Raw genomic sequence first — 27,381 nt, forward strand, 5'->3', positions numbered from 1 at the left:
GGGGGGGGGGGGGGGGGGGGGGAGAGTGGCACTATATGTGAAAGAAAATGTAGAATCAAATGAAGTAAAAATGTTAAGTGAATCTACATGCTCCATAGAATCTCTATGGGTAGTAATTTCATGCTCTAATAAGAATATAACATTAGGGATCTGTTATTAATCACCTGACCAGGACAGTGATAGTGACGATGAAATGCTAAGGGAGATTAGAGAGGCTATCAAAATAAAGAACTCTATAATAGTGGGGGATTTCAGTTATCCCCATATTGACTGGGAACATGTTACCTCAGGATGAAATGCAGAGACAAAATTTCTCGGTACTTTAAATGACTGCTTCTTGGAGCAGCTGGTACAGGAACTCACAAGGGGAGAGGCAATTCTCGATTTAGTCCTGAGTGGAGCGCAGGATTTGATCCAAGAGGTAACTATAACAGGACCGCTTGGAAATAGTGACCATAATAACTTTTAACATTCCTGTGGTGGGAAGAACACCACAACAGCCCAACACTGTGGCATTTAACTTCAGAAAGGGGAACAATGCAAAAATGAGGGGGGTTAGTTAAACAGAAATTAAAAGGTACAGTGACTAGAGTGAAATCCCTGCAAGCTGCATGGACACTTTTCAAAGACACCATAATAGAGGCCCAACTTAAATGTATACCCCAAATTAAAAAACCACAGTAAAAGAACTAAAAAAGAGCCACCGTGGTTTAACAACCATGTAAAAGAAGCAGTGGGAGATAAAAAGGCATCTTTTAAAAAGTGGAAGTCAAATCCTAGTGAGGTAAATAGAAAGGAGCATAAACACTGCCAAATTAAGTGTAAAAATGTAATCAGAAAAGCCAAAAAGGAGTTTGAATAACAGCTAGCCAAAAACTCCAAAGGTAATAAAATGTTTTTTAAATACAGCAGAAGCAGGAAGCCTGCTAAACAACCAGTGAGGCCCCTGGATGATCGAGGTACAAAAGGAGCACTTAGACGATAAAGTAATTGTGGAGAAACTAAACGAATTCTTTGCTTCAGTCTTCATGGCTGAGGATGTTAGGGAGATTCCCAAACCTGAGCCAACTTTTGTACCTGACAAATCTGAGGAATTGTCACAGATTGAGGTGTCACTAGAGGAGGTTTTGGAATTAATTGATAAACTTAACAGTAACAAGTCACCGGGACCAGATGGCATTCACTCAAAAGTACTGAAAGAACTCAGATGTGAAATTGCGGAACTACTAACTATGGTTTGTAACCTGTCCTTTAAATCGGCTTCTGAACCCAGTGACTGGAAGATAGCTAATGTAATACCAATATTTAAAAAAGGCTCTAGAGGTGATCCCAGCAATTACAGACCGGTAAGTCTAACGTCAGTACCGGGCAAATTAGTTGAAACAATTGTAAAGAATAAAATTGTCAGACACATAGAAGAACATAAATTGTTGGGCAAAAGTCAACATGGTTTCTGTAAAGGGAAATCATGTCTTACTAATCTACTAGAGTTCTTTGAAGGGTTCAACAAACATGTGGACAAGGGGGATCCAGTGAACATAGTGTACTTAGATTTCCAGAAAGCCTTTGACAAGGTCCCTCACCAAAGGTTCTTACGTAAATTAAGTTGTCATGGGATAAGAGGGAAGATCCTTTCATGGATTGAGAACTGGTTAAAAGACAGGGAACAAAGAGCAGGAATAAATGGGAAATTTTCAGAATGGAGAGGGGTAACTAGTGGTGTTCCCCAATGGTCAGTCCTAGGACCAATCCTATTGAACTTATTCATAAATGATCTGGAGAAAGGGGTAAAAAGTGAGGTGGCAAAGTTTGCAGACGATACTAAACTGCTCAAGATAGTTAAGACCAAAGCAGACTGTGAAGAACTTCAAAAAGATCTCACAAAATTAAGTGATCGGGCAACAAAATGGCAAATGAAATTTAATGTGGATAAATGTAAAGTAATGCACATTGGGAAAAACAATACCAACTATACATACAATATGATGGGGGCTAATTTAGCTACAACTAATCAGGAAAAAGATCTTGGAGTCATCATGGATAGCTCTCTGAAGATGTCAACGCAGTGTGCAGTGGCAGTCAAAAAAGCAAACAGGATGTTAGGAATCATTAGAAAGGGAATAGAGAATAAGGCCTGGTCTACACTAACACCCCAATTCGATCTAAGGTACGCAACTTCAGCTACGTGAATAACGTAGCTGAAGTCGACATACCTTAGTTCGAATTTACCGCGGTCCACACGCGGCAGGCAGGCTCCCCCGTCGACTCCGCGGTACTCCTCTCGCTGAGGTGGAGTACCGCAGTCGACGGCGAGCACTTCCTGGTTCGAATTATCGCGTCCAGACCAGACGCGATAAATCGAACCCGGAAGTTCGATTGCCAGCCGTCGAACTACCGCGGTAGTGTAGACATACCCTTAGATGGAGAATATCTTATTGCCCTTATGTAAATCCATGGTACGCCCACATCTTGAATACTGCATACAGATGTGGTCTCCTCGTCTCAAAAAAGCTATACTGGCATTAGAAAAGGTTCAGAGAAGGGCAACTAAAATGATTAGGGGTTTGGAATAGGTCCCATATGAGGAGAGATTAAAGAGGCTAGGACTTTTCAGCTTGGAAAAGAGACTAAGGGGGGATATGTTAGAGGTATATAAAATCATGAGTGGTGTAGAGAAAGTGAATAAGGAAAAGTTATTTACTTGTTCCCATAATATAAGAACTAGGGGCCACCAAATGAAATTAATGGGCAGCAGATTTAAAACAAATAAAAGGAAGTTCTTCTTCACAGAGCACACAGTTAATTTATGGAACTCCTTGCCTGAGGAGGTTGTGAAGGCTAGGACTATAACAGGGTTTAAAAGAGAACTGGATAAATTCATGGAGGTTAGGTCTATTAATGTCTATTAGCCAGGATGGGTAAGGAATGGTCCCCTAGCCTCTGTTTGTCAGAGGGTGGAGATGGACGGCAAGAGAGAGATCATTTGATCATTACCTGTTCGGTTCACTCCCTCTGGGGCACCTGGCATTGGCCACTGTTGGTAGACAGGATACTGGGCTGACCCAGTACGGCCATTCTTATGTTCTTATGTCTACGCTTAAGCCAAAATACCCCTGCATTTAACCCACCATCACATGAAATTCAGAACATGATGAACAGGTGGTTTAGAATATCTTGAGCCTTTTACATAGTAATCTAGAAGACAATCATCTGCTGTCTGTTCTGTTATCAGATAATATCTGATAACATTTTCACTACACTAATGCCATTTAATGTTATGAAATTTATGTTAACTTAGATATTCTCAGTCACTGATGCAGTAGTTAGGTAAAGAGGCAATTTAATATAGATTCCAATGTCCCTGTTGAATTCCACAGCAAAATCTGATGGCATTGTTAATGCAGTGCAAAGAAATCCCCAATTAGACAGCTGGCAACAAGGGATACTTTTCTTTTTACAGAAAAACGGTGTGCCCAGCTGGCCTCCAACGATTTTAGAGGCTCAATGTAATTCCACTTCCAAGGTGTTATACCACAACCTGGAACACACCCTTCTTCAGTTGTTAACTGATTTGAGTAGAAGCCCACAAAGTTTAAACCCACCAGTACTTAATTTTAAAATCTCATGTTTCCTATGTATTTCATCCCCATATCTTATGGCAGCTAATACTCTTCTTAATCTGCAATGGGAGAACAGAGAACCTTAGAGACATTTCATAACCATTCACAATAGAGTGTAAAACCATAATGCAGTCTCTTATTCTGACCTTACCAGGAGGTCTAGAACTTTTCTCTCTTCAGACAAGCTCTACAAATCATACTTCGGAGACAGAACTTAGAGAAAAGCTGTTGTGTTAACAAGTGAGTGATGGTATAATTCTGTGGTTTTGTATGTATGTATTCCTTTCTATTGGTTTACCATGAAAGATGATGGTGTTATCAAATCTAATGCTTATTTGCTCAATTTAAGCAGTCTTCATTATCTGTAGCTAGCTTTGATTTGGCCCCTTGAAGTCTTTGGAGTGTTTCTTCGTGCTGTTGCTAATAGTGGACATATGGCAACCTGGTAATTAAATATTCTAGCACACATTTAGAGGGAGATTTTGAAAGCCAATTGGAGTTAGGTACCTAAAAGCTCCTCCCTTAATCTTTAAATGCAAATCAGACTGCTTTTGCAAACAATATTTTTTTGCTGTTGGCTTGTTAACATGTAGTAAAATTCTACTTTAAATAGGTGAGAAAAATCTCAAGAGCACCTACTTCCTATCCATTTAGAAATAAATATGTTTTCATTATTTTCTTCTTGGGGGAGTGGCGTGATGCAATGTTTCATCTAGCTAGGGTTATTTTCAAATCCACGTTCAAATATATCATATCGGATCTGATAATGAAGAATTGGGTCACTTGGCCTTTGTCTCCACTAGAAATACAAATGCCCGTATTACAACTGTTTGCATTGGTCTCAGTGTTAGTGCGGACAAATCCTAGGCATTTTTAGCAATCTCTAATAATTTCCTCTGAACAAAATTCCAGGATTTGTTGGTGAAAATACTTGCAGCCTGTGTGTGTATTGGTCAGTTAGCACCCCTGCAGTTGCACTGTTGCTTTTAGTTACTGTAACAACTGTAGTATGGATTTGTCAAGAAAAAATCATGCCAAACAATCTAATTTCCTTCTTTGACAGGGTAACCAGCCTAGTGGATGGGGGGAAGCAATAGACAAGAGATGGGAATTTTAATAAGGTTTTTCATGCAATCCCACTTGACATTCTCATAAGCAAACTAGGGCTGTATGGTCTAGATGAAATTTCCAAGGGGGTGGGTGCACAACTGGTTGAAAACCCATACTGAGAGTAGTTACCAATGGTTCGGTGTAAAACTGGAAGGACACATCAAGGGGGGTTGCACAGGAGTTTGTCCTGGGTTGAGTACTATGCAATATTTTCATTAATGACTTGGATAATGGAGTGGAGAGTACTCTTATAAAATTTGCAGGTGACACCAAGAGGAGAGGGATTGCAAGAGCTTTGGAGGACAGGATTAGAATTCAAAATGACCTTGATATATTGAAGATCTGGTCTGATAAACAAGATGAAATTCAGTAAAGACAAGTGCAAAATACGGCACTTAGAAAGGAAAACTCAAATACACGAATACTAAATGGAGAATTAACAGGCAGCCAGCAGTACTGCTGAAAAGGATCTGGGGGTTATAGTGGATCACAAATTGAATGAGAGTCAACAGCGTGATCCTGTTGTGAAAAAGACAAATGTCAAGCTGGGCTGTATTAACAGGAGTGTCATATGTAAGACATCAGAGGTAATTGTTTCTCTCTACTCAGCATTGGTGAGGCCTCAGCTGCAGCACTGTGTCCGGTTTTAGGCACCGCACTTTAAGAAAGATATGGGCAAACGGGGGAGAGTCCAGAGGAAATCGTTTTCTACATTTCTTATTTCTATCTATAAAGAAAGGTTGAAAGAACTGGGCGTGTTTCGTCTGGGGGGAAAAAAAAGTTGGAGTGGGGGACACAAGTCTTCAAATATGTAAATGGTTGATATAAAGAGGACTGTGATCAATTGCTCTCTACGTTCACCCAGGGTAGAACAAGTAGTAGTCAGCTTAATCTGCAAGTGGGAAGATTGACTGTAAATTCTCTTTTTAATCAATACACGAGACTCATTTTGTGAAAAATGCTTTCTCATAATGGAACTTGTACAAAAAAAATTTAAACAAAAGATAGCAGTAAAACTGGAGTGCTTTATTAAAACCGTGCAGTTTTTATAAATTGTGGAATGAAAAGTAAGCAATCTCTTGAGTTGTCATTAACCGATCAAATAAAAGTCATTAACTTCCAGAATGAGCATCAATATTTGCACTTAATTTAAAACTGAAATAGAAAAGACAAATACAAAAAATGTCTTGGCTATAATTTGTTGCTCTATTATTACTTTTGCTGTCGATTAAAGTGAGTATAAACCATATATATTTTGAATTATTGGATACAACATATACTTAGGTTACTATAATTGGACCAAACATATTAAAATAAGAACGGTACAAAAAGAGGTAATTTAGCTGAATAAGCTTTCTACCTCTGTTTATAACTAGGTCCTTGTTTCAGAGTGTGTGTATGTGTACATACACCTTGTACATGTTTAATAACACAGGTATATGATACACTGTATAGGTATATAAATTTATCAGATGTCAATGTCCACATCATCTGCCCACTAATTTCTTTCCCTGGATCTTATTCCAATATGCCAAACCTCTGAGTAGCTTCAAACAGACACTTAACCAAATGTAAGATTCCCTCCCAAATTACCCTTCCCAAGGCTCATGTGGGACAAGATTCGGTCTTGAACCAGTAAAAGCTTTTCTGTATGTAATAAATAATGTCAGGACTTTAAAGTGTGTTGTCAGGTCTATTCAAGGCAAGGAATGGGAACACTCTGCCATTGGATAGGGAGATTTGCAACACTTGAAGGGATCAAGACATTGAACTGTACGGTTGTGACATTCTTACATATGAAGATATGGGGTTATTTTGAATCTTTTATATTTATCAGTTTTATATTTCATTCAAGGCTCAGAGGGAGAAAAAAATTGGACTCATGGTAACTAGCCAGACATCATCTCCAATCATTACCTCATCTTCCCATGTTCATGGGAGCTTATATATTTTAAATCTTTAAGAAGCAATTCCGGTGATATCTAGAGACCTTAGGTTTGCGGTGTGGGTTTAGTACAGAAACTTCATTGGTAGGCTCGTTAAGTGAGCTCTTCCCTAGTGATGGATCAGAGGTCTGTGCTGAGTTTTCAAAATAATGTAGGAGCTGTCTTTAATACTACTTTAGGAATGATGCCAGATCTTATCCAGGATAAGTAGTGTGCTTTAGAGTGGCTCCATTTATTTCTTCTGGAGAGATTTTACAGAGTGGTTCCTTGGAGTTATATATGCCATTCCTTGGAGTTATATATGGATACCCCTATTGATCAACATATATATGGGGCCAGCGGATGGATTGGGGTTGTTAGTGAGAGAAAGAATGGTTTAGAGTGTCCTTAGTCTATACAGATGCCAGCACTATATTTCTCTCTTCTAATCCTGCTGTTGCAGTTTAATGACCTGTCTGTTGATAAATATGAATTTTTGCATGCGTGAAGGCTAGTTGGCTGAGTCTCAAACTGAGTAAGATGGAGATAATGCTTCTGGGATGGACTCAACAATTGGAAAAAAAAATGAGTGGAAATTGTATCAGTTTCTTCCACTGATGGGGGTGCCAACTGTTGAAATTGCAGCTCGTGCAGAATGAGACAGCCCTTTTTTAAAGGTAATGTTTCACACAAAAACTTGTTCTCGGTGATCTGCTATTATTATTATAGTAGTGCCTTGAGTTACCAGTCATTACCAGAAGATGTATTTTGCTAGGCACTATACAAATACTTCTAAGAGGCAATCTATGCCCTGAAGAATTTACAGGTTAGGAAGACAAGAACATGTGAGAGAGAAATAGGATTGCAATCCCCAGATGGGAAATTGAGACATAGAGATTGACTACTGGTTGTTACGCTAGTTGATATCAGGGTGGTGGTGGTTGTATAGCACCCTTCAATGGGATGGCTCTTGAAATTATTTTAATCAATGAAGTGCTGAATGTTTTGGATCCTGGCTTTTAAGAAATCACTTCTCTCCAAATGGTGCTGTGATTGTTGCAATCATCTGGGATGTTTAGGTGTACAACCTCTTGCTTAAAACATGAAGGGTTTATTAACAGGGTGTTCTTGATTATTGGAAATGTTTGACTGGAATGTACTTCCCATGCCACCATATGCCAGATTCTGGATTTGGTGACCTTCAGCACATGCTGTGAGACTTGAGCATGAGGGTGAAGCAATTGGTTGGGGCATGGGGACGAAAGGAGGTTCTTAACAGATCTGGGAAGGGTTTTTTGCCTTTTTGTTTTAAGACTAGTTTTCTAAAATATCATTTTGATATCTTTCATTTAAAGTGGTTCTTAAGTAGGTATAATGTGCCTAGAGAACATAGGTGCACTGAAATTGAATTATATATAATAGATGTAACTCTGTGTATCTCATTGTTTCAGCTGCCTTTTAAATTTAATTTTACTTTGTTTCAGTTCAGTGGCCTCAGTTGGCAGTTCATTTTGTGTAACATGCTTCATGAAATAGTTTGCCAGACTACTTAGTTTAATGCTTAACTTGTTAATATTTTTACTGTACCTTCAGGCTTTTAAACTAGCTGTCCCCAGGATTAACTTGTTGTTGTTGTTGTTGTTGTTGTTGCTCCACTTCACAGAACTCCTTTTTAATTCTATTAATTCCATTGAGTCACTTGAAAAGCACGTTTCCAATGAGGATATGCTTAACCTCTTTAGGCATTGCTCCTAACAAATACTCTGAAACCCTAAATTTACCATAATTATCCTACATTACATCCATTTTGGGAGATGAAAACTCTTGAAGGGAAAGATGACCAAACTGGTAAGATATTCTGTCTTCAGCGTGATGTCTAATCAGTGCCTTGTACAGAAACAATATCAATACTTTTGATGTATACCTTGACACTGTATCTGCCATTTTTTTGAACATAAGAATGGCCATACTGGGTCAGACCAAAGGTCCATCTAGCCCAGTATACTGTCCTCTGACAGTGGCCAATGACAGGTGCCCCAAAGGGAATGAACAGACAGGTTATCATCAAGTGATCCATGCCTTGACATCCAATCCCAGTTTCTGGCAAATAGAGGCTAGCGACACCATTCCTGCCCATCCTGGCTAATAGCCATTGATGGACCTATCTTCCATGAATCTATCTAGCTCCTTTTTGAACCCCGTTATAGTCTTGGCCTTCACATCACCCTCTGGCAAGGAGTTCCAGAGTTTGACAGTGCGTTGCGTGAAAAAATAATCTCTTGTGTTTGTTTTAAACCTGCTACCTATTAATTTCATTTGGTGGCCCCTTGTTCTTGTATTATGAGAAGGAGTAAGTAATACTTCCCTATTTACTTTCTCTATACAACTCATTATTTTATAGACCTCTATCATATCCCCCCTTAGTCACCTCTTTTCCAAGCTGAAAAGTCCCACTCTTGTTAATCTCGCCTCATACAGAAGCCGTTCTATACCCCTAATAATTTTTGTTGCCCTTTTCTGACCGTTTTCCAATTCCAATATATCTTTTTTGAGATGGGGCGACCACATCTGCACGCAGTATTCAAGGTGTGGGCATACCATGGATTTATATAGAGGCAATATGATATTTTCTGTCTTATTATCTATCCCTTTCTTGATGATTCCCAACATTTGTTTGCTTTTTTGACTGCTGCTGCACATTGAGTGGATGATTTCAGAGAACTATCCACAATGACTCCAAGATCTCTTTCTTGAGTGGTAACAGCTAATTTAGATCCCATCATTGTATATGTATAGTTAGATTATGTTTTCCATTGTGCATTACTTTGCATTTATCAACATTAAATTTCCTCTGCCATTTTGTTGCCCAGTCACCTAGTTTGGTGAGATCCTTTTGTAGCGCTTCGCAGTCTGCCTCAGACTTAACTATCTTGAGTAGTTTTGTATCATCGGCAAATTTTGTCACCTCACCGTTTACCCCTTTTTCTAGATCGTTTATGAATATGTTAAATAGGACTTGGCCCAGTACAGATCCCTGGGGGACACCACTATTTACCTCTCTCCATTCTGAAAAAGAACCATTTGTTCCTACCCTTTGTTTCCTATCTTTTAACCAGTTACCAATCCATGAGAGAACCTTCCCTCTTATCTCATGACTGCTTATTTTGCTTCAGAGCCTTTGGTGCGGGACCTTGTCAAAGGCTTTCTGAAAATCTAAATACACTATATCCACTGGATCTCCTTTGTCCACATGCTTGTTGACCCCCTCAAATAATTCTAGTAGATTGGTGAGGCATGATTTTCCTTTACAAAAAACATGTTGACTATTTCCCAACAAATAATCTTCATCTATGTGTCTGACAATTTTGTTCTTTACGATAGTTTCAACCAGTTTGCCCGGTACTGAAGTGAGGCTTACTGGCCTGTAGTTGCCAGGGTCACTTCTGGAGCCCTTTTTAAAAATTGGCATCACATTAGCTATCCTCCAGTCATTTGGTACAGAAGCTGATTTAAATGATAGGTTACAGATGACAGTTAGTAGTCCTGCAATTTCACATTTGAGTTCCTTCCGAACTCTTGGGTGAATACCATCAAGTCCTGGAGACTTATTACTGTTTAGTTTATTTAGAGAGACAAGGTGGGTGAGGTAATAACTTTTATTGGACCAACTTGTGTTGGTGAGAGAGACCAGTCTTCGAGCTTACACAGAGCTCTTCTTCAGGTTTGTTTTAATTTTTCTAATAAACATAAATCCTACATTCCTTCATACTCTGGTGGTGCTTTTACACTTTTGCTGTATAGCTGTATCTTTCTTATCAGTGAACTTGATTGCAAGTATAAGAGTTGAAGACTTAAATCTGTTTTAAGTGAAAGCTTGGATTCTGGATAAGATAATGACAGTGGCCCAGGAAAGATTGCTACTTACCCTAGATAAGTGGATTTTTAAAGTCCTGCCTATAACTAACCTTTAGGATTTCTCTAAAATTCAGGCTTCCTTCAGTTATTTGAGAAGTCAAGGGATGTGAAACTCTGCAGGATTCTCAATGACAGCGGATATTATCATTATTATGTTTGGTTGTGTTGATCAAATAAGTAATTTTGTGTTCACTTAATAAAAGGCTACAATAGAAGTATTACTGTCATGTGGCGATTGTGTAAATCCTTTTTATTTTTATTTCCTTTTTATTGGCTTTTGTTATGAACATTCTTGTGGCTGTCTGTGCTTTTAACACTTTTTGATTGTTTTGTCTTTACCTTGGATGTTTTGTTTCTTAAAGTTGCTCCAATGACAGTAAATACATAAATCATAGCTGCTTGTCTTCTCACAAGCTATATTTTCATGCCAGATTACATCCGCCATTTCATTTATTTTGTTCGGGGTGTAAATAATAATGTTTAAGGATTCAGAGTTACTGATGTAAGACCTCAGTCTCAAAATTCACAGTGATAGTGTCTAGGCAAATGATACTTTTCACAATGTCATCACTAAGAGTAAAATCTTCAGAAGTACCTGAATCCCTTAGGCTAGGTCTACACTACAGGGGGGGGTCGACCTAAGATACGCAACTTCAGCTGCATGAATAGCGTAGCTGAAGTTGCGTATTTTAGGTCGACTTACCTGGCTGTGAGGACAGCAGCGAGTCGACCGCTGCCGCGCCGCCATCTACTCCGCTTCCGCCTCTTGCCGTGGTGGATTTCCGGAGTCGACGGCAGAGCGATCAGGGATCGATTTTATCGTGTCTTCACTAGACGCGATAAGTCGATCCCCAATAGATCGGTTGCTACCCGCCGATCCGGCGGGTAGTGAAGACGTGCCCTTAGATTCCTTAAGTCACTTTTGTAAATGGGACTTGAAGTGGCTTTGGTACTTCTGAAACTTTTACCCTGATTCCCAAATATTGATGTCACAAATGATGTAACTGTTGAGTGGTTGGATACCATAAGTTTCAAATGTAAGATAGGTTGCTCTGAAATCTGTATTGAGCCTTCTAGAATTTAGCCTAATTATCCCTATGCGTCTGCTTAACTGGCTTTGAGTCTACAATTTTGGGGGACTGGGGAGGGCCGTCAGTCTTCTCTAACGCCTAACATGGGGATTGAACCTACGCAGAGCAGAATTGAAGAGTATAAAATCAAGCTTTAAATCACTTTACCTTTTAACTTATTCTTTAAGCCTTGCTTTGTGCTGATGAATCTCATCCCAGGCTTTGGCCCATTGGTTCCTCTCTCTGTCAACGGAAACAGTGCTTCCAGTACTGTGTGTACAGAAATTACCGGAACAAAGCTGTGAGCCAACAGCTTGGGTAATAGAGTGCATTAGCAGAACAAATGTGAGCACTTAATTCTTCTATTACCTTTTAAACTCACCATGTCTTTTCATTTATTTTAATTGGGGAGGTGGATATTTAACTGGGTTTGTCAGACTTTCAGGAAAGATGGCTTCTCTGTGCACTAAGTATGGAAAAAGTTGACAGTGGAGAGAAGTCTTGGAGAGAATGATTTATAAGAGACTAAATAGACTATCCAATTCAAAAGTATTGTATATCTTAGTTTATAATGCCCTAATACATGTTGGAGTTTAATGTTTCATTAAGGCAAACATTTTATGGTTTTATGCACTGACCTGTGTATTATTTTACTACTTACCGTTTTGTTGCTGTTAGTTCGAGTTTCTTAGCCTCTTTATTAGAGGTCAGCTGAACCAAAATGACAGATCTAAATACCCCCTAATATTGGAAGAGTTCATATCCATATCTGAACTTTTCAGCTTGGGACCCTTATGTTTTTCAAGAATTCACTTCTGAAAAATGTTAAAACCAAAAACTTAACCACAAAGAAAAGCCGTCCATGATAACCAATGAGAGTGGGAGGATAGTAGCAAATTTTAATGAATATGGAAGAAAAATTAATAGATTTTCTCCTTTTAAAACAAACATAGTTCACACTTGCTAACTTTATATTGTAGCTTCTCCAGAAAATATGAAGGATAGCATTGGATGTTTATTGTGGTAATTTCTGCTGTGAAGAGCTGACTATGGTCAGAATGTGAAATAAATGGAGTCAGGGCTGGTGCAACCACTAGGCGAACTAGGTGGCCGCCTAGGGCGCCTAGTGGTTGAGGGCGCCTAAAAGCCCGCTCAGGTGAGGAGGTGGAGTGGAGGTGAGCTGGGGCGGGGGGGCGCGGGGAGGGCCGCCCGCAGTAATGGGGGGGCCCATAGGGGAACCGCTTCCCGCCCCAGATCACCTCCACTCTGCCTCCTCCGCTGAGCATACAGCCCCAGCTCTAATTCTCCTCCAATCCGCGCCGCAAGCTTGGGAGGGGAGGAGAATTAGAGCGGCGTCGGCGTGCTCAACGGAGGAGGCGGAGCGAAGGTGAGCTGGGGCGGGCTCCCCAGACAGGGTTAGCTTCCGTGGTGCGGGGGCTCCCTGGGCGGGGGGGGGGGGGGGGGGGGGGGGGTGGATGGGGGTGGTTGGCTGGGTGGGGGGGTAGCGCAAGGTGGAAGTTTCGCCTAGGGTGCGAAACTTCCTTGCACCGGCCCTGAATGGAGTTAATATTTGAAAACAAGACAAGGTGGGTGAGGGAGTGTCTTTTATTGGACCAGCTTCTGTTGGTGAGAGAGACAAGCTTTCGAGCTTATACAGAGTTCTTCTTCGGGTCTGGAAATCTTACTCAGGGCAGGTCTATACTTAAAATGCTGCATTGGTGAAGCTGCCGCACTTAAATGAAGATGCTCCTATGCCGATGGGAGAGAGCTCTCCTGTCAACGTAGTTAATCCACCTCCACAAGAGGTGGTAGAAGCTCACCCGTCGACATAGCGCTGTCTATAAGGGGGGGTTAAGGTCAGTATAACTACATTGCTTGGGGGGGGGGGTGGATTTTTCAGACCCCCGAGCGAAGTAGTTACACTGACATAGGTCTGTAGTGTAGACCAGACCTCAGAGTGTCACAGCTAAATACAAGGTGGAACAGATTGTTTACCATAAGTAGTTAACAAATATTTCAAGGGATGGTTCAAGATGAAGTAGCCTGTTAATACCCTTCCAGTCATAGGGAAGAAAAGGAGGGAGGGCAAAGCAGCTTGCGGGGGGAGGGTTGTTAGTGGGTTATAGATTGTTGTAATAAGCCATAAATCCAGTGTCTCGATTCAGCCCATGATTTTTATTATCTAGCAAAATTATGAATTTAAGTTCCCAGGCTTGTCCCTGGAAAGTGTTGTGCAGGTTTCCTCTGAAGATGAGGACTGATAAATCAGATATAGCGATCACTTTGTGAAAAGTGTTCACCCACGGGTGATGTGGTGTTTTGTCTTTTATCATTTTTATCATCTGTCCAGATGATCAAAATATCATTGATTGTATATCACACATATCATTGATTTTTGTGGTGCATTTGTGGTGTACCTCATCCAGTGCACTAAATGCCCCAATAGCAGCTACGTAGGTGAAACCAGACAATCACTATGCTCTCGAATGTACTCACACTGGACAATTCAGAGTTTAACTTAAATTCTGTGTGGCGTTTGTAAAGAAGATCCACTTTCCATGCTGCATCTGTTCACGTAGTTGGCCTTGCTTTTTTTCAACAGAGGCTGCAAGTCGTGCCATAGTCCAGTTCCTGGAGATCAATCAAAGTGAAGAAGCCAGTAGAGGTTGGATGCTGCTCACTACAATTAATTTACTAGCTTCATCCGGACAGGTTAGTTCTTCTTTATTATCATGAAAACCAAAGCAGAAATACCAAAATAATGTTTCCAGGTGTGCAGCATTCCTCGTTAAATAGCACATGTGAAAAGGGGCCATAGGAACATCCTACAGTGCCCTAATTCCAAAGCTTACAGGTCCTAAAGTCCTTTACATCTCCTTTCTATGCTGAGGTTTAATTTTATTATTGTGTCTCTGTAGTGATGCTAAGGTTATGAATTGAAGTTGCCTAAAAGAGAGTTCTCTGGGGCTGAAATGTATGTCTTTTCCTAGCTCACAGTTAAATAATTTTTAGGTAAAGAAGTAATAAATCAGAAGTGGCTTTAGAGAAGTTTCACAGAGTCTAAAAAGTGCTTTCTGCTCCTTAAAGTCATTTTAAAACTGGAATAACTCAAAACTTCTTTACTTTAGAAACAAAAACCAAACAAACCCTTGTGATCAGGTATTGATTATCTCTTTGGGGACTAGATCTGATTAAAGATATAAATAATTGCGAAATATTGTTTTTTTTATTTTCTGTTAATGCATCATTTTGAATTAATCTCATTTTCTGTGAAAGTTTTAAAATAGTCACTGAATAGTTTGTGAACAAATTTCAACCTATAAGTTGTTCATGAAGTGTTTGTTTCCCTGCTAATTATTTGTGGTAGTGCATGACTAATTCTCTAAGGGCTTGTTTGGACAGAGTTAGTTTGCTGCAAGTGGGGGTGTAAATCTACAGCACACTAACTCTCCATGTGGACCCTGCTGCTGCACCCTAGAAGTTCTCTCATGCGCTTTAGCCTACTACTGTTTCAAATGGAAGTATGTCAAAGAGCACTAGGGAACTTCTAGTGCTTATGGACCCTGCTACTGCAGCTAGTTGGTGCTTGGTCCACTAATATTTTGTGGATTTACACCCCAGCTTGCCAGGCACTAACTCACCCTCTAGGCAAGCTCTAAGTCACGTGGTGGTGTTTATTCTCCATGACTGGATAAACTGAGGTCAGCTCTACACTACACAACAAATTTGGTATAAATACGTCGCTCAGGAGTGTGGAAAATAAATACGTCGCCTGGAGTGGCGTAGTTATACCAACCTTAACCTCCTGTGTAGACAGTGCTATGTCAGCAGGAAAGCTTTTCCCACTGACATAACTATCGCCTTTCACAGAGGTGGAGAGCTGTCTCCCGTCGGCTTAGAGCATCTTTATCAAAGTGCAGCTGTGCCGATGCAATGTTTGTAGTGTAGACCTACCTTGAGACAATTAAAATAGGAGAAAATACATTTCTGGTAAGATGAGTTTGGGAAAAAATCTTCTATATTTTGAAACCTTTGGAATTTGGAAATATTTTCACTAATAAATCAATAGTCTGAACACAGAAACAATTTGTAATTTGGCCCCATGAATAACAGTGGAGTGAACTCCTTGTGCTTACTAGGAAAAATATTTGTAAATATTTTTTATCAAGCCACCTATAATGCGGAATGTGTACTTTGAAAAATATTAGTGAGAAAAATAATAGTTAGGAATATTTGAAAATAATATAATGATCTTTGCTACCAAACTAAGATCTCACTGTGAGGATGAAAGAAAAGAACATGCAACAGCCTAAGATATCCATAACAGATATTAGTCTTTGAGATGCTGATGGCACCTTGACCAACTGTCCTTGTCTCTTATCCTTAATCTATATCCTTCCATACTCTTGAATTATGTATGATCATTAAATTTGTTAGCCCTTAAGTACCCTAACTTAGAATTATCTGCTTTCAGTATGCTGATTCCTGCAGAGCATGTGGAATTTGATTTTGTCCCACATGGATATCTTTGCAGGCTACTTGGATCATCTTACAAGACAAAGAATTTGGGAATAAATAGTACCCCATTCATGGAGGCCACACTATGTAAAGAGATAGTGAAGCCAAAGGCAATATGAGCTGTATTACTGAGGCTCTGCTGGCTGCCCTTCTGACACATTGGACAATTGCATGCTGTCTTCTCTCTGCTCCCTGATTATCTGTTCATATATCTTACCAAATCATCCCACCTACTTTACAAATAATACCAGACCCCACCTCCCAACTTTTCCATTCTCCTCCAGATGTTTTCACATTTTCTTCCACGCTGTTCTGTATGCATGAAACAGCATAAAGCCAATACCTTCTCCTTCCAATCCAATCACACTTCTGTGATGACTGCAAGAAATATCCAACTGATGAGGTCTAGATTGAGTGCCTGAGGGGATTGCTGATTTTTATTTTATTTTAAAAAGCTTTATAGTTTGTAATCGCTAAGATCCATCAAGCTGATATAAATGATGCTCTTATCGTTGTTGTTTTTGTCTTCCATTCCCTTTTACTGTTTGTTACATTGTTGTCTTGTCTTGTGGTAGGGATTGTGTCTTCCTATGGCTCTAATCCTATTTGGATCATTTAGTGCTATTGTCATATGAATAATTAATGATTATTTTATTACTATTGATATATTTAGACCTTTCTCTGAGTGTTGTCTTGTTTTTCCTCTATTTTTTTTTTCCTTTTTTGTAAATGTTGAAGAATACATGATTCATCAGTACTGCAGTTTGGACGCTTGTTAAATTTATAGGAAGGAAAAGTTCAATGTTTTATGCAAGCTTCTTTCTGTGTGACTTCCATTAAAGGCAATAATTTGCATAATTAAATCATTCTTTCAAAGAATACAGAATGTCTTGAATTTAAAAGAAAATTATGTTGTATTTTAAAAAAATTCACTGTTACAATATGGTGAAATGTTACTGGCTTTTCTGTTTTTCAGAAAACAGTGGACTGCATGACGACGATGTCGGTGCCTTCCACGCTTGTTAAATGTCTATATCTGTTTTTTGACCTTCCACATGTGCCTGAGGTAGTTGGAGGAGCGCAGAATGAGCTACCTCTAGCAGAGCGCCGAACGTTACTACAGAAAGTCTTTGTACAGGTAAGAAGATAATATAGGTGTTGAACATGTAGACAGACTTTTTTCTCTTTAAAAAAGGGGGTGGAGGGTATGAAAAATGGAAAGAGGAGGCTTTATCGGATATCTCCAGAAATTGCTGTTGATCTGGGCCAGTAACTTTACACTTGATGTTTTTTTTTTCTGTTTCTTAACAGAGACAACTGTTTGTTAGCAAAATGAATTTCCCTGCCAGCAGAGTTGAGACTGAGTACTTTTTTTCTCAGAAAATATTTTGTCCTCACAAATGAGTGTAGCACTTGTACTGGGCTGCTTAAGAGGGATGACATGCAGACCACTTCCTCCCATCCTCCCCCTTCCCCCCCCCATTGTCTTTTATGTCTTTAGCCATTACAGTTATTTGAGTAAGTACAGTAAAAATAAGCAGCACTGATATTAATAAGTGGACTATTTAAAAACATGCCACCTTTATTTCTAATAGGGAAATAAATCACCTTCGTCTGGCAGAAAAGGGAAGTCACTGTTGTGGCTTTCCTGAATGAGTTAATTTAAGACCTTTTCAGCAGAACAGAATGAATCGGTTAACTTATTGCAGTTTAGTCTGTGTACTTGGCTTGGAATTTAACTTCACCACTTTATTCTTATTTTTTTTCAGTTAAATAAATAAAGATGGATGTTACAGCTGCATTTTATATAGCTTATACAATTATCCTTACTCTGTTTGTCAATGGAAGGAAGAGGGTAGACAGCATATTTTTTTACCTTAGAAAAGGTTGTATTATGTTTGTCTATCAGCATCTGATTATAAACTATTATATGTCAGTGGATATATCTATTCATGCTAGCTCCGGTGTTCTTTTGTGCAAGGTGCTGTGCTCCCTCAACTCCTTTTGGCCCACAGTACCATTCAGGATTGGCGTTATGGGTTTAAATATCTGACTAGATACATTAAACACAGTACATTTTTACTGGTAATAAATTTTGAGTAATTAAAAATGTTGAGATGTTGCACTTAATGAACAAATGTTTCTGGAATATCAACTTTTTGGTGTGCTGTTCTTTATAAATGACACTTTGAATAAAAGGAAGAAGCAGGGGTTCTGTACCTTGTTTATGGAAGATAAAACTGACTGAGTCACTTGGTTGTCTCAGTTTGTAAAGGGAAAGCTAGCTTCCCATTTGAAAGAGTTGAAATATCATGAATACACCTTTGGCTGTTTGTCTTGTAAAAGGTTTTTTTTGATGAGGCTTCATCTTCCTAGTGATCTTTTCAAATCTTAGCCTTTGTCAGTTTGGCCATACATAAATATATTTGAGATACAGTAAGCCATTGCGGTGTTAGACAGTGTCTCATGGGCTCTTATTTGTGTGCTGCCCAACCCCCCTCCTATCCATTCTTGAAAACCTCTTTCCTGAATTAAAGGAGTACTTTCTATCCAGACTAGCTGGCATGACTGGGGTCTGAGTTAGAGCCTGGGTTCTACTTTCACTTGGGCTAGTAATCTACCCACTTTACAGTGAGGAGACAGGCTTACATACTCAAATGCTGATAGTCCTCCGATGCCTTCCCATAATTCATCCCATGTGCCCAGAAGAACAGAACAAGTTCTCCCACAGTTCATTGTGAAAGAATTGTAGAGCAGCTCACTTACTGTAGCACTAAAGAACCATGGGATATGGCCCCAGAAGTCCTAGTAACACATACAAGGCAGCACAGCAACTCGGGTAGGGCTTTGCAGTGTGGCTGCTCACTCCTGGCCAAGGCTAACTCAAATGCTCAGACCCGGGTGCTGATTATCTAAGTTAATTATGCACTGAAGACATACCCAGAAAAAGTAACCTTACCCGCCCCAATTATTTGCCTGCTCTTCATTTGTCCAAGGAGGCATGGATGCTGCTCCTCCCTTCCCAGCCAATCAGTGCTCTTCATGCATTAGAAAGCATTAGAGTCGTTAGCTTGTTAACGCCTCTATCCCTGTTGCAAGAGTTGAACATGCTGTCTAGGCAACAATTCTAGTCTCTGGCAGACAGTGCATAAATGGACCATATTTAGGACTCAAATTCTGAGCCCCACGTGGCAGCATAAAACACTTAAAGTAGTCTGCCAGTTTAGCCCTATTCATTACATTTTAATGGGCCTGAGGGGTGGAATAACCATGAACATTTAAAGACCTAATCTTAGTCTTATTTAACATGGATGAAGGTAATTAGGGCTATTCAGGAAGCAATATGCAAGGTAAAGAACTGCACATTACTTTGCTAATGAATATAACAGTTCTAATTGGATGATCTTTTTTTGTGATCAGTTTGTATAAAAGTACCAATGAACTCTACCAGTGTAGAGTTCTGCTGTTAAATATTTTACTGTCCCTGTGCTGTTTTAATAATTTGAATCCCTTATTGTTTCAGATCCTAGTAAAATTGTGCAGTTTTGTGTCGCCGGCAGAAGAACTGGCTCAGAAGGATGATCTCCAGCTTTTATTTAGTGCAATAACCTCATGGTGCCCTCCCTATAATCTGCCTTGGAGGAAGAGTGCAGGGGAAGTACTAATGACCATATCGCGTCATGGCCTTAGTGTCAATGTAGTGAAATACATTCATGGTGTGTATCTTATAGAGAGATTGTTTTTATTCTTTTGTTCCAGTTTATGTATTGCTCCCTTCATCCTGTAGTTTCTGTATATAATATAGCAAAAACTAATGTACTTCGGAAGATTTAAGAGTATTTGTATACATCTGTGGACTTAAGGTTAAAATGTCATCAGAATTGTTCTGTAATAAGATTAGAGAGGTTCTTGTAGATAAACCAACTTCCCATGTTTCCCCCCCCCCCCCCCCCCCCCTAAACAATAAATGTTTTCACAATGTGGAACATGTTAGTGAAGAGGGTGCTTACATTAAAAAAGTAATATTAAGAAGCTATTTGTGATGATTGTAACTGGTGCTGGTGACATCAGTTTGTGAGGGGTGGCTCCTATTTCTCTCCTGCTTTTTGATGTAGCAGTAGCCCTTGTGGAGGCAGGCAGGCTAGGCACTTCTCATTTCCAGCAGCGTGTACTGGCACTATACTTTTAAATAAAGTCCCTGGACATCTGTGAACGCAGCTGGACACAAGGAGTTGGAACCAGTGCCCTGTATTCTGCAGGTTCTGCCTGAACATTCAGAGATCCATGAAAGTTGCTGCTGTAGGGTAAACAGTGCATTATTTAAAACAACCAGTGTAATCTCACTAACAAACAAACAAATATGGAGAGAGTATTCAGATATATCAAGGTAATGAGGCAAAGTCATTCCTGCATGTCTCTTTTGGCCTTGTCTGAGATAAGCAGCACAAATAATAGCTCTGTTGCCCATGGAAGTATAACTTCTCCAGATGGTTCCATTGTCTAAGTAGTGATTTCCATGGTTTGCACACCATCTTCACATTATCCCTAATGGATCTTCAAATGGCAATGTTCGTGACCAGGAATAAGTGCTATTAGCCCATCACATAACAGATATGGAATTTGCCAGACCAAGCCATAAAGATTCTCCACCCAGTAGATAGAGTAACATGCATGGCAGCAGCTTTGAATGCAGATGAACTAGGTAGAAGGATGGACACATGTATTCCCAACATTGAGCTGGTATACTTGGGGAAAAAAAAATTGTAGTTAGTAGTATAAAGGTACATACTGGTTCTGCCAGTGTTCGGCATTTAAATTACAGGGAGTAGCTCTCAAATGATATAATCTTTTAAAATAAATTAAACTTTTAAACTGGGGCGGGAGGGCAGGCACAGCATCTTTTAGCAATCGGTAACATTAAGTTGGTTGTGAATACTCCCTGGAGAACATCTTCTTAAGACTCTGTGAAATTGTGGTAGCAGCTTTTGAAATATGTAACCCTGCTTCCATATATCTCATGCAACACCATAGGAAGTTTGGTCTACAATATTTCTCACACTAGCCATTCACAAATTACAGAGGACTCCCAACTCAGCCTAAAAAGAAAATAAAAAACCAGAACCAAACGAGTTCCTCATTTTGCTTTCAAAGACCAAAAAAAAAGTAAGGAGCCTAATGGCAACAGTGGTAAGCGTTTTCAAATAGGACTTCAAAGCGGGGACAATTGTTCCCAGTTACATCCGTAATGTATCTTTTGGTGTATGTGGCAGGAAAAGAAGATATCTAGTTTGTGATTGTACCAGTGTCTGTTGTTTTACTGATAGCATGTTGCATGATATAACCTGGTTGGCCTATTAAGAGACACATTGATAGTGCAGTGTTCTTTATCATTTAAATAATTAATCATGTATCAGGCTTAAAAAAAGCAAAAGTCTCTACTGCCTCTTTTTGGAATCGAACCTGTTCATGACAGTAAACCTGATTAAAAGATGACAGTGTCTCAGAAGGGAGTTACGTGATCTGTGGTCTGTGTCTGATGTATAGCATTTTGTGTAATGTCATCCAAGATAATACATTAAGGAATGTTCTTTCTGAGTGCCTGTTTTGAACATCCATACTGCAGCTGGGAGAGAGAGAGAGATGGATGTTGCAGCTTGGGCTCTCAAGCCCACCTGCCTCCTTGGGTCTGAGCTCTGATGGCTAGCCCAAGTATCCATCAGAGCCACAATGCTCACACCACTATTTTTAGTGTGCTAGTTTGAGCTCAGCTAGTGTGAGTCTGTCTGCCCAGGTTGGGAGGCTCACTCCCAGCTGCAGTGTAGATGTACCCATCTAGGAAGATATTCTGTATCTGCCAGGTGATGGTGAGCTAAGGCTTGGCTAACTGATGCAAGGCACGTGAAATAAAGAATGCACCCATAAATCTAGCCACAAATATGGGGCAGCTGTTGGTCGAGTTTTGTCCATGTGGCAAGTGAATATGGATTAATAATACCCAGATCTGTGTCACTGCAGGATGGGAGCTGAAATAAGACTTATTGCCCTGTTTGTGTTCAAGGATCTTTGGCCATGCAGAAGGTCCAGCCACACTATTTCCCTACCAGAATAGCAATATGAAAGAAGACATAGAATACTGTATCCAAGCATATCGCAAGAGACAACACTAAGGGTTTTCCCTTGAGTCAGTAAAATAGTAGACATGGTGTTTTTTAACAACCTAGAGGAAGGAAGATATTCTATAATTGATTTATTGTAATTTGTCAGGGTTTTTTTCCTTTGACATTTTACTTCAAAATAGTAAATTTAATCTTTGTTTTATTTTCATTATATTAAAATTTAAAGTGCGAATTAATGAAATGTATGCTGGGCCCCTTCTGGAATTAGCTTCTGGGAATAAATGTGTAATGGTTTTTATCAACATGCTCAGCATTGAACCTCCTGATTATTAGACTTTTACTCGATAAGAGGACTGCTTCCTTGGACAGTTTGACAGTTTTGATAAATGCCACATGGAGCTGTTAAACATTTTAAAGGGGCTTCATTAAAAGTCACACTTCTCTTTGAAATGATCTTCTGTGTTGTAATACGTAAGATTATTATGACTAAAGGGGATTCAAGTGAAAAATAAATTGCTCTATTTCCAATGGGTTTACATTGTGCATTGGACAGTGTAGTGTATAGTCAATTTCAATTTTTGCTCTGTAGAGTCTGTCAGTTAGGTCTTTCATACAGCAATAGGAGGGAGAAAAATATTTACCTTTTTTTTAAATATAATAAAATGTGATTGTAAGACAAAAGGGAAGGATGGGGGAGAGAGAAAGGGGAGAGTGAACAGGACTAGAGTTTAGATGTATCCTGAAGCCACTTCCGAAACTGGCTAGATTTCAAGCTCAGTGTCCCTTTAAATATTGTGTGATAATAAACTATTACATAACTGTTACTTCATTTCTAAGTATATTTTAATAATCAGAAATGATGTTTTTAAATATGTATAATGATGGGGGAAAACTGTTTCTTAATTGTGTCCTTACAGAAAAAGAATGTTTGTCCACCTGTGTTCAGAACATGCAGCAATCTGATGACCTTTCTCCCCTAGAAATAGTTGAGATGTTTGCTGGGCTTTCTTGCTTTCTCAAAGATTCCAGTGATGTATCACAAACACTGTTGGATGATTTTAGGATATGGCAAGGATATAACTTCCTCTGTGATCTCTTGCTCAGGTATGCAAATAATATTTTTTCTCGACGGATTCTCTAACAGATGGAGAGCATATTAATATACCTGAATGCATTTTTAGGATCTAACAAAATGCAGTGAGGATATTGTAAATGATAAGGTTATTCAAAATGGGGATAATGATCCTGACACTGTAATGGGAGTATGTCAAAGTGCATTACAGAACTTTTAGTGCTGTAACAGTGTCCACATGGGACGTTACTGCACAGCAAGTTAGTGTGCTGTAGATTCACACTGTGGCTTGGTGCGTGCTAACATCCCATGTAGACAAGCCCTTAATTATATGATGTTATTACGGCATCTGTTAAAATCTTTACTAAGAAGTTTGGACAAGCCAGCAGGTTTTGGCATGCACATTATGGCTTGTGCAAATTAGCTAAGCAAATAAATAGGAGTGAACAAATAATACATAAAATAGTTTTCTATTTCCTTTTCTGTATGTTACATTCTAGTTAATCCACAATGATAGTAGAACCTTGCAGGACAGAAAGCTTTAACAGCAAGGTGTTGTCGTTAAGGCTCTTGTTACTAAAACTTCACTTTTTTTACAAAATAAACTATACTAAATTTACTAGTACATTAGAAAGTATTGTCATAAAACTAAAATTGTCTACATGAACAAAATTTTATTATGAAGCATGATATATTTTATTTGTGTTCTTATGTTCAGTCAGAAAATTCAGAAATCAGTAATAGCTCCCTCAGTTGCCAAACCATGTCTGTTTGTTTTGAATGCAAGCTCCACCTATTTTGCCAATGTATATGGAAGTTCAGATTGTAAGAAGCATGTATTGCCATAAAAAAGCCAAAACTATTTGAAAATGAAGGCTACAATTTTCAAACTTGGTGCCTGAAGTTAGGCACTAAAATCCATAATTGTGAATCTAAATAACTGTCCTGATGTTCAAAGGTGCTAAACAGCCAAGCTCCAGTTGATTTCAGTAAAAGCTGTAGATTGGGGTCGGCAGCCTTCGGCACGTGGCTCATCAGGGTAATCTGCTGGCGAGTCGCAAGACATTTTGTTTACGTTGACTGTCTGCAGGCATGGCCCCCCGCAGCTCCCAGTTATCGCGGTTTGCCATTTCCCGCCAATGGGAGCTGCGGGAAGTGGCGGCCAGCACGTCCCAAAGGTTGCCAACCCCTGCTGTAGATGCTAGTACAGGGGTGGGCAAACTTTTTGGCCCGAGGACCACATCTGGGTCTGGAAATTGTATGGCTGGTCATGAATGCTCACAAAATTGGGGATTGGGATGCGGGAGGGGGGTGAGGGCTTTGGCTGGGGGTGCGGGTTCTGGGGTGGGGCTGTGGATGAGGGGTTGAGAGTGCAGGAGGGTGCTCCGGGCTGGGACCGAGGGTTTCGGAGGGCAGGAGGGGGATCAGGGTTGGAGCGCAGGAGGAGGTCATGGGTGCAGGCTCTGGGCGGTGCTTACCTCAAGCAGCTCCTGGAAGCAGCGGCATGTCCTCCCTCCAGCTCCTATACAGAGGTGCAGCCAGGTGGCTCTGCGCACTGCCCCCGCAACTCCCATTGGCCGGCAACCAGAGCCCCCTGGTTGCCCCTACTTGTAGGAGGCAGAGGGGGGATGCGCTGCTGCTTCCTGGAGCCGCGTGGATCCCCGGCATGCGTGGAGAGGGGCAAGCCCCCGATCCTGCTCCCCGGCTGGAGCTCGAGGGCTGGATTAAAATGTCTGAAGGGCCGGATGTGGCCCCCTGGCCATAGTTTGCCCACCTCTGTGCTGGCACCTCCCTAAATCAAGCCCATTTATTTTAGGTACTTTGTGTAGAGATATAGTTCTCAAGGTTTAGGCACCCAAAATGACAGTTTTGGCTGAAGTTTTCAGTTACATTGGCTATTTCTGCTGCATGAACTTGGGCATCATGCAGAAGTTATAGCTTTGTTTGTGACATGTGTTTAGGCCCAATGAAAGAATCAAAAAGCGGTCTACCCTGCAGCAATGCTGCTAACTTTATGCCTTATGATTGTTGTTCTAGCGTAAATGTTGCTTTTGAAAATGTCTGATCTTTTCCTTTTAACCCCCCACATTAGCAGTATCACAAAATAAATCATTTTGAGTAGATTCAGTCATAAACAGAGTTTTAGAAAAGCCCATTGCAATTAAAAGCTTTCTTCTAGAATACACTTTGCAGTTCAGTTTCACTGAAAATTGTTACATCAGAAAACGATTACATAAAAATGGCAGCATCTTAGTCAATAGATTTGTCTTTCTTCCTTGTGTATATTGTTACATCTGCTTTCTTTTTTAATTAAAACAGAGAGCATTTTAAGTGCTTTTTGCTTGTTAGCACTGCAGACCTAGTGCAGTTGTGACAAAGAGAGTAGGATATTTTCTGGCTGGCACACCAGAATTGTCTGCCTGTTTTTATTATGAATCTTTATTAATGATGTTATGATCAGGGCTGCCCGGGAGGGGAGGGGGGGGCAAGTGGGGCTTCCTGCCGCAGGTGAGTACGGGGGGCGTCCTTTCCCCAACCTCCCTGCAGTCACCTGCGGCGGGAAGCGGAGCGACGTGGCCCCAGCCTGCTCCACTCTGACATCTCCCAGCCGCTGCGCTCTGCTTCCCGTCGCAGGTGACTGCAGGAAGGTTGGGGAAAGGACGCCCCCCGTACTCACCTGCGGCAGGAAGCAGAGCACTGCAACTGGGAGCTGGTGGAGTGGAGCGGGCTGGGGCTGGGCTGCTCCGCTTCCGCCGCTGCTGGTGAGTTTGTGGGGGGGATCCCTTCCCCCAAACCTCCTCTCGCGAGTGACATGGCTGGGGCTGGGGTGAGGGAAGCTGAGCGGGCTGCTCCCGGCCCCCTGCTAATCCCATGGGCCACTCTGGGACTGTGGGGCCCCCAAAAGTGCCCTGGGAGGGAGCCCCTGACCGCCCCCGATACCCGCTGCCCCGTATCCAACCCCTCGGCCCTGGACTGGCCCGGCACCCTTAACACGCTGCTCAGAACAGCGTGTCAGAGCTTTACCGTGTTGTATGCAACCCGCGTTATATCGGGGTAGAGGTGTAATTCTAAGGTTCTACTGTATATTGTGATTTATTATTTTTAGGATACATTATTTTGTTTTCATCCTAAAGCTGTCCCCTGTTCTTTGGCCCCTATTATGCTGAGCCTTTTCCACTCTGTGAAGATTTTAATACCTTTTTTATTTTTTTTACAGTAACTGAATATAATAAAATACCTTTGTACACTAATGTTGTTAGTAGTGATATCGTTTATTATATTCTTGGTATAGTAATTTTTTTTACAAAGAACTGCATTTCAGAGAGTTTCATATAAAACTTCTGCAGTTCTCTTCTGCAGTGTACTTATAAAGTTTTGTATGTTGCACAGCTGTCTTTGAAGTACTCCTTTTATGTATTTACTCTGTGTCTTATTTCCTCATCTGTAAAATGATGATACTTCCTTTCCTTTCATGTCCGCTGTTGACTTGTCTGGTTAGTATTTTTTGGGTCACGGATAACCTTTTACTTTGTGTTTAGCATATTGAAGCCCCAATCTCAATGTGATTTTCCAAATGCTACCACAATACAAATAATAATGTTTAATCAATTGAATACTATAAAACTTAGAAGAGAGTTTAAAATATGGAAATGTGGTGAACTCTAGCCTTTGGCTTCAGAATTCTCGGTCACTAAATCTGCCTCTAAAATTAACATCTCTCCTTAATTTAAGAAAAAGCAAAACTAACTAAATAAATAAACCTCAGATGAGTTTGAGTGAATGGTTTATGTTAAAGTGAATATGTGCTAATATGATCTGTTGTACTGTATGTTCTTTAGATTAGAACAGGCAAAAGAAGCGGAATCCAAGGATGCTTTGAAGGATTTGGTTAATCTGATAACTTCACTGACAACATATGGTGTCAATGAATTAAAACCAGCTGGTATTACCACCGGGGCACCTTTTCTGTTGCCTGGATTTGCAGTCCCACAACCTGCAGGCAAAGGTGAGTTTACTGTTTGTATCACACAGAGC

General features: G+C 40.3%; 1 protein-coding gene across 1 annotated transcript in view; it reads left to right on the plus strand.

Annotated features, from left to right (window-relative positions):
• WDFY3 (WD repeat and FYVE domain containing 3) overlaps positions 1 to 27,381 on the plus strand; it is a 254,837-nt gene that overhangs the window by 59,328 nt on the left and 168,128 nt on the right. Inside the window, exons 4-8 of the mRNA XM_029913674.1 lie at positions 14,243 to 14,352; positions 17,135 to 17,296; positions 19,682 to 19,874; positions 23,192 to 23,378; positions 27,186 to 27,352. Of these exons, the coding sequence (XP_029769534.1) occupies positions 14,243 to 14,352; positions 17,135 to 17,296; positions 19,682 to 19,874; positions 23,192 to 23,378; positions 27,186 to 27,352 (819 nt within the window). The remainder of the gene's footprint in view (positions 1 to 14,242; positions 14,353 to 17,134; positions 17,297 to 19,681; positions 19,875 to 23,191; positions 23,379 to 27,185; positions 27,353 to 27,381) is intronic.

This window comes from Terrapene carolina, unplaced genomic scaffold (assembly GCF_002925995.2).
Source record: "Terrapene carolina triunguis isolate 2854851 unplaced genomic scaffold, T_m_triunguis-2.0 Scaffold789, whole genome shotgun sequence".
Taxonomy (NCBI): Eukaryota; Metazoa; Chordata; order Testudines; family Emydidae; genus Terrapene; species Terrapene triunguis.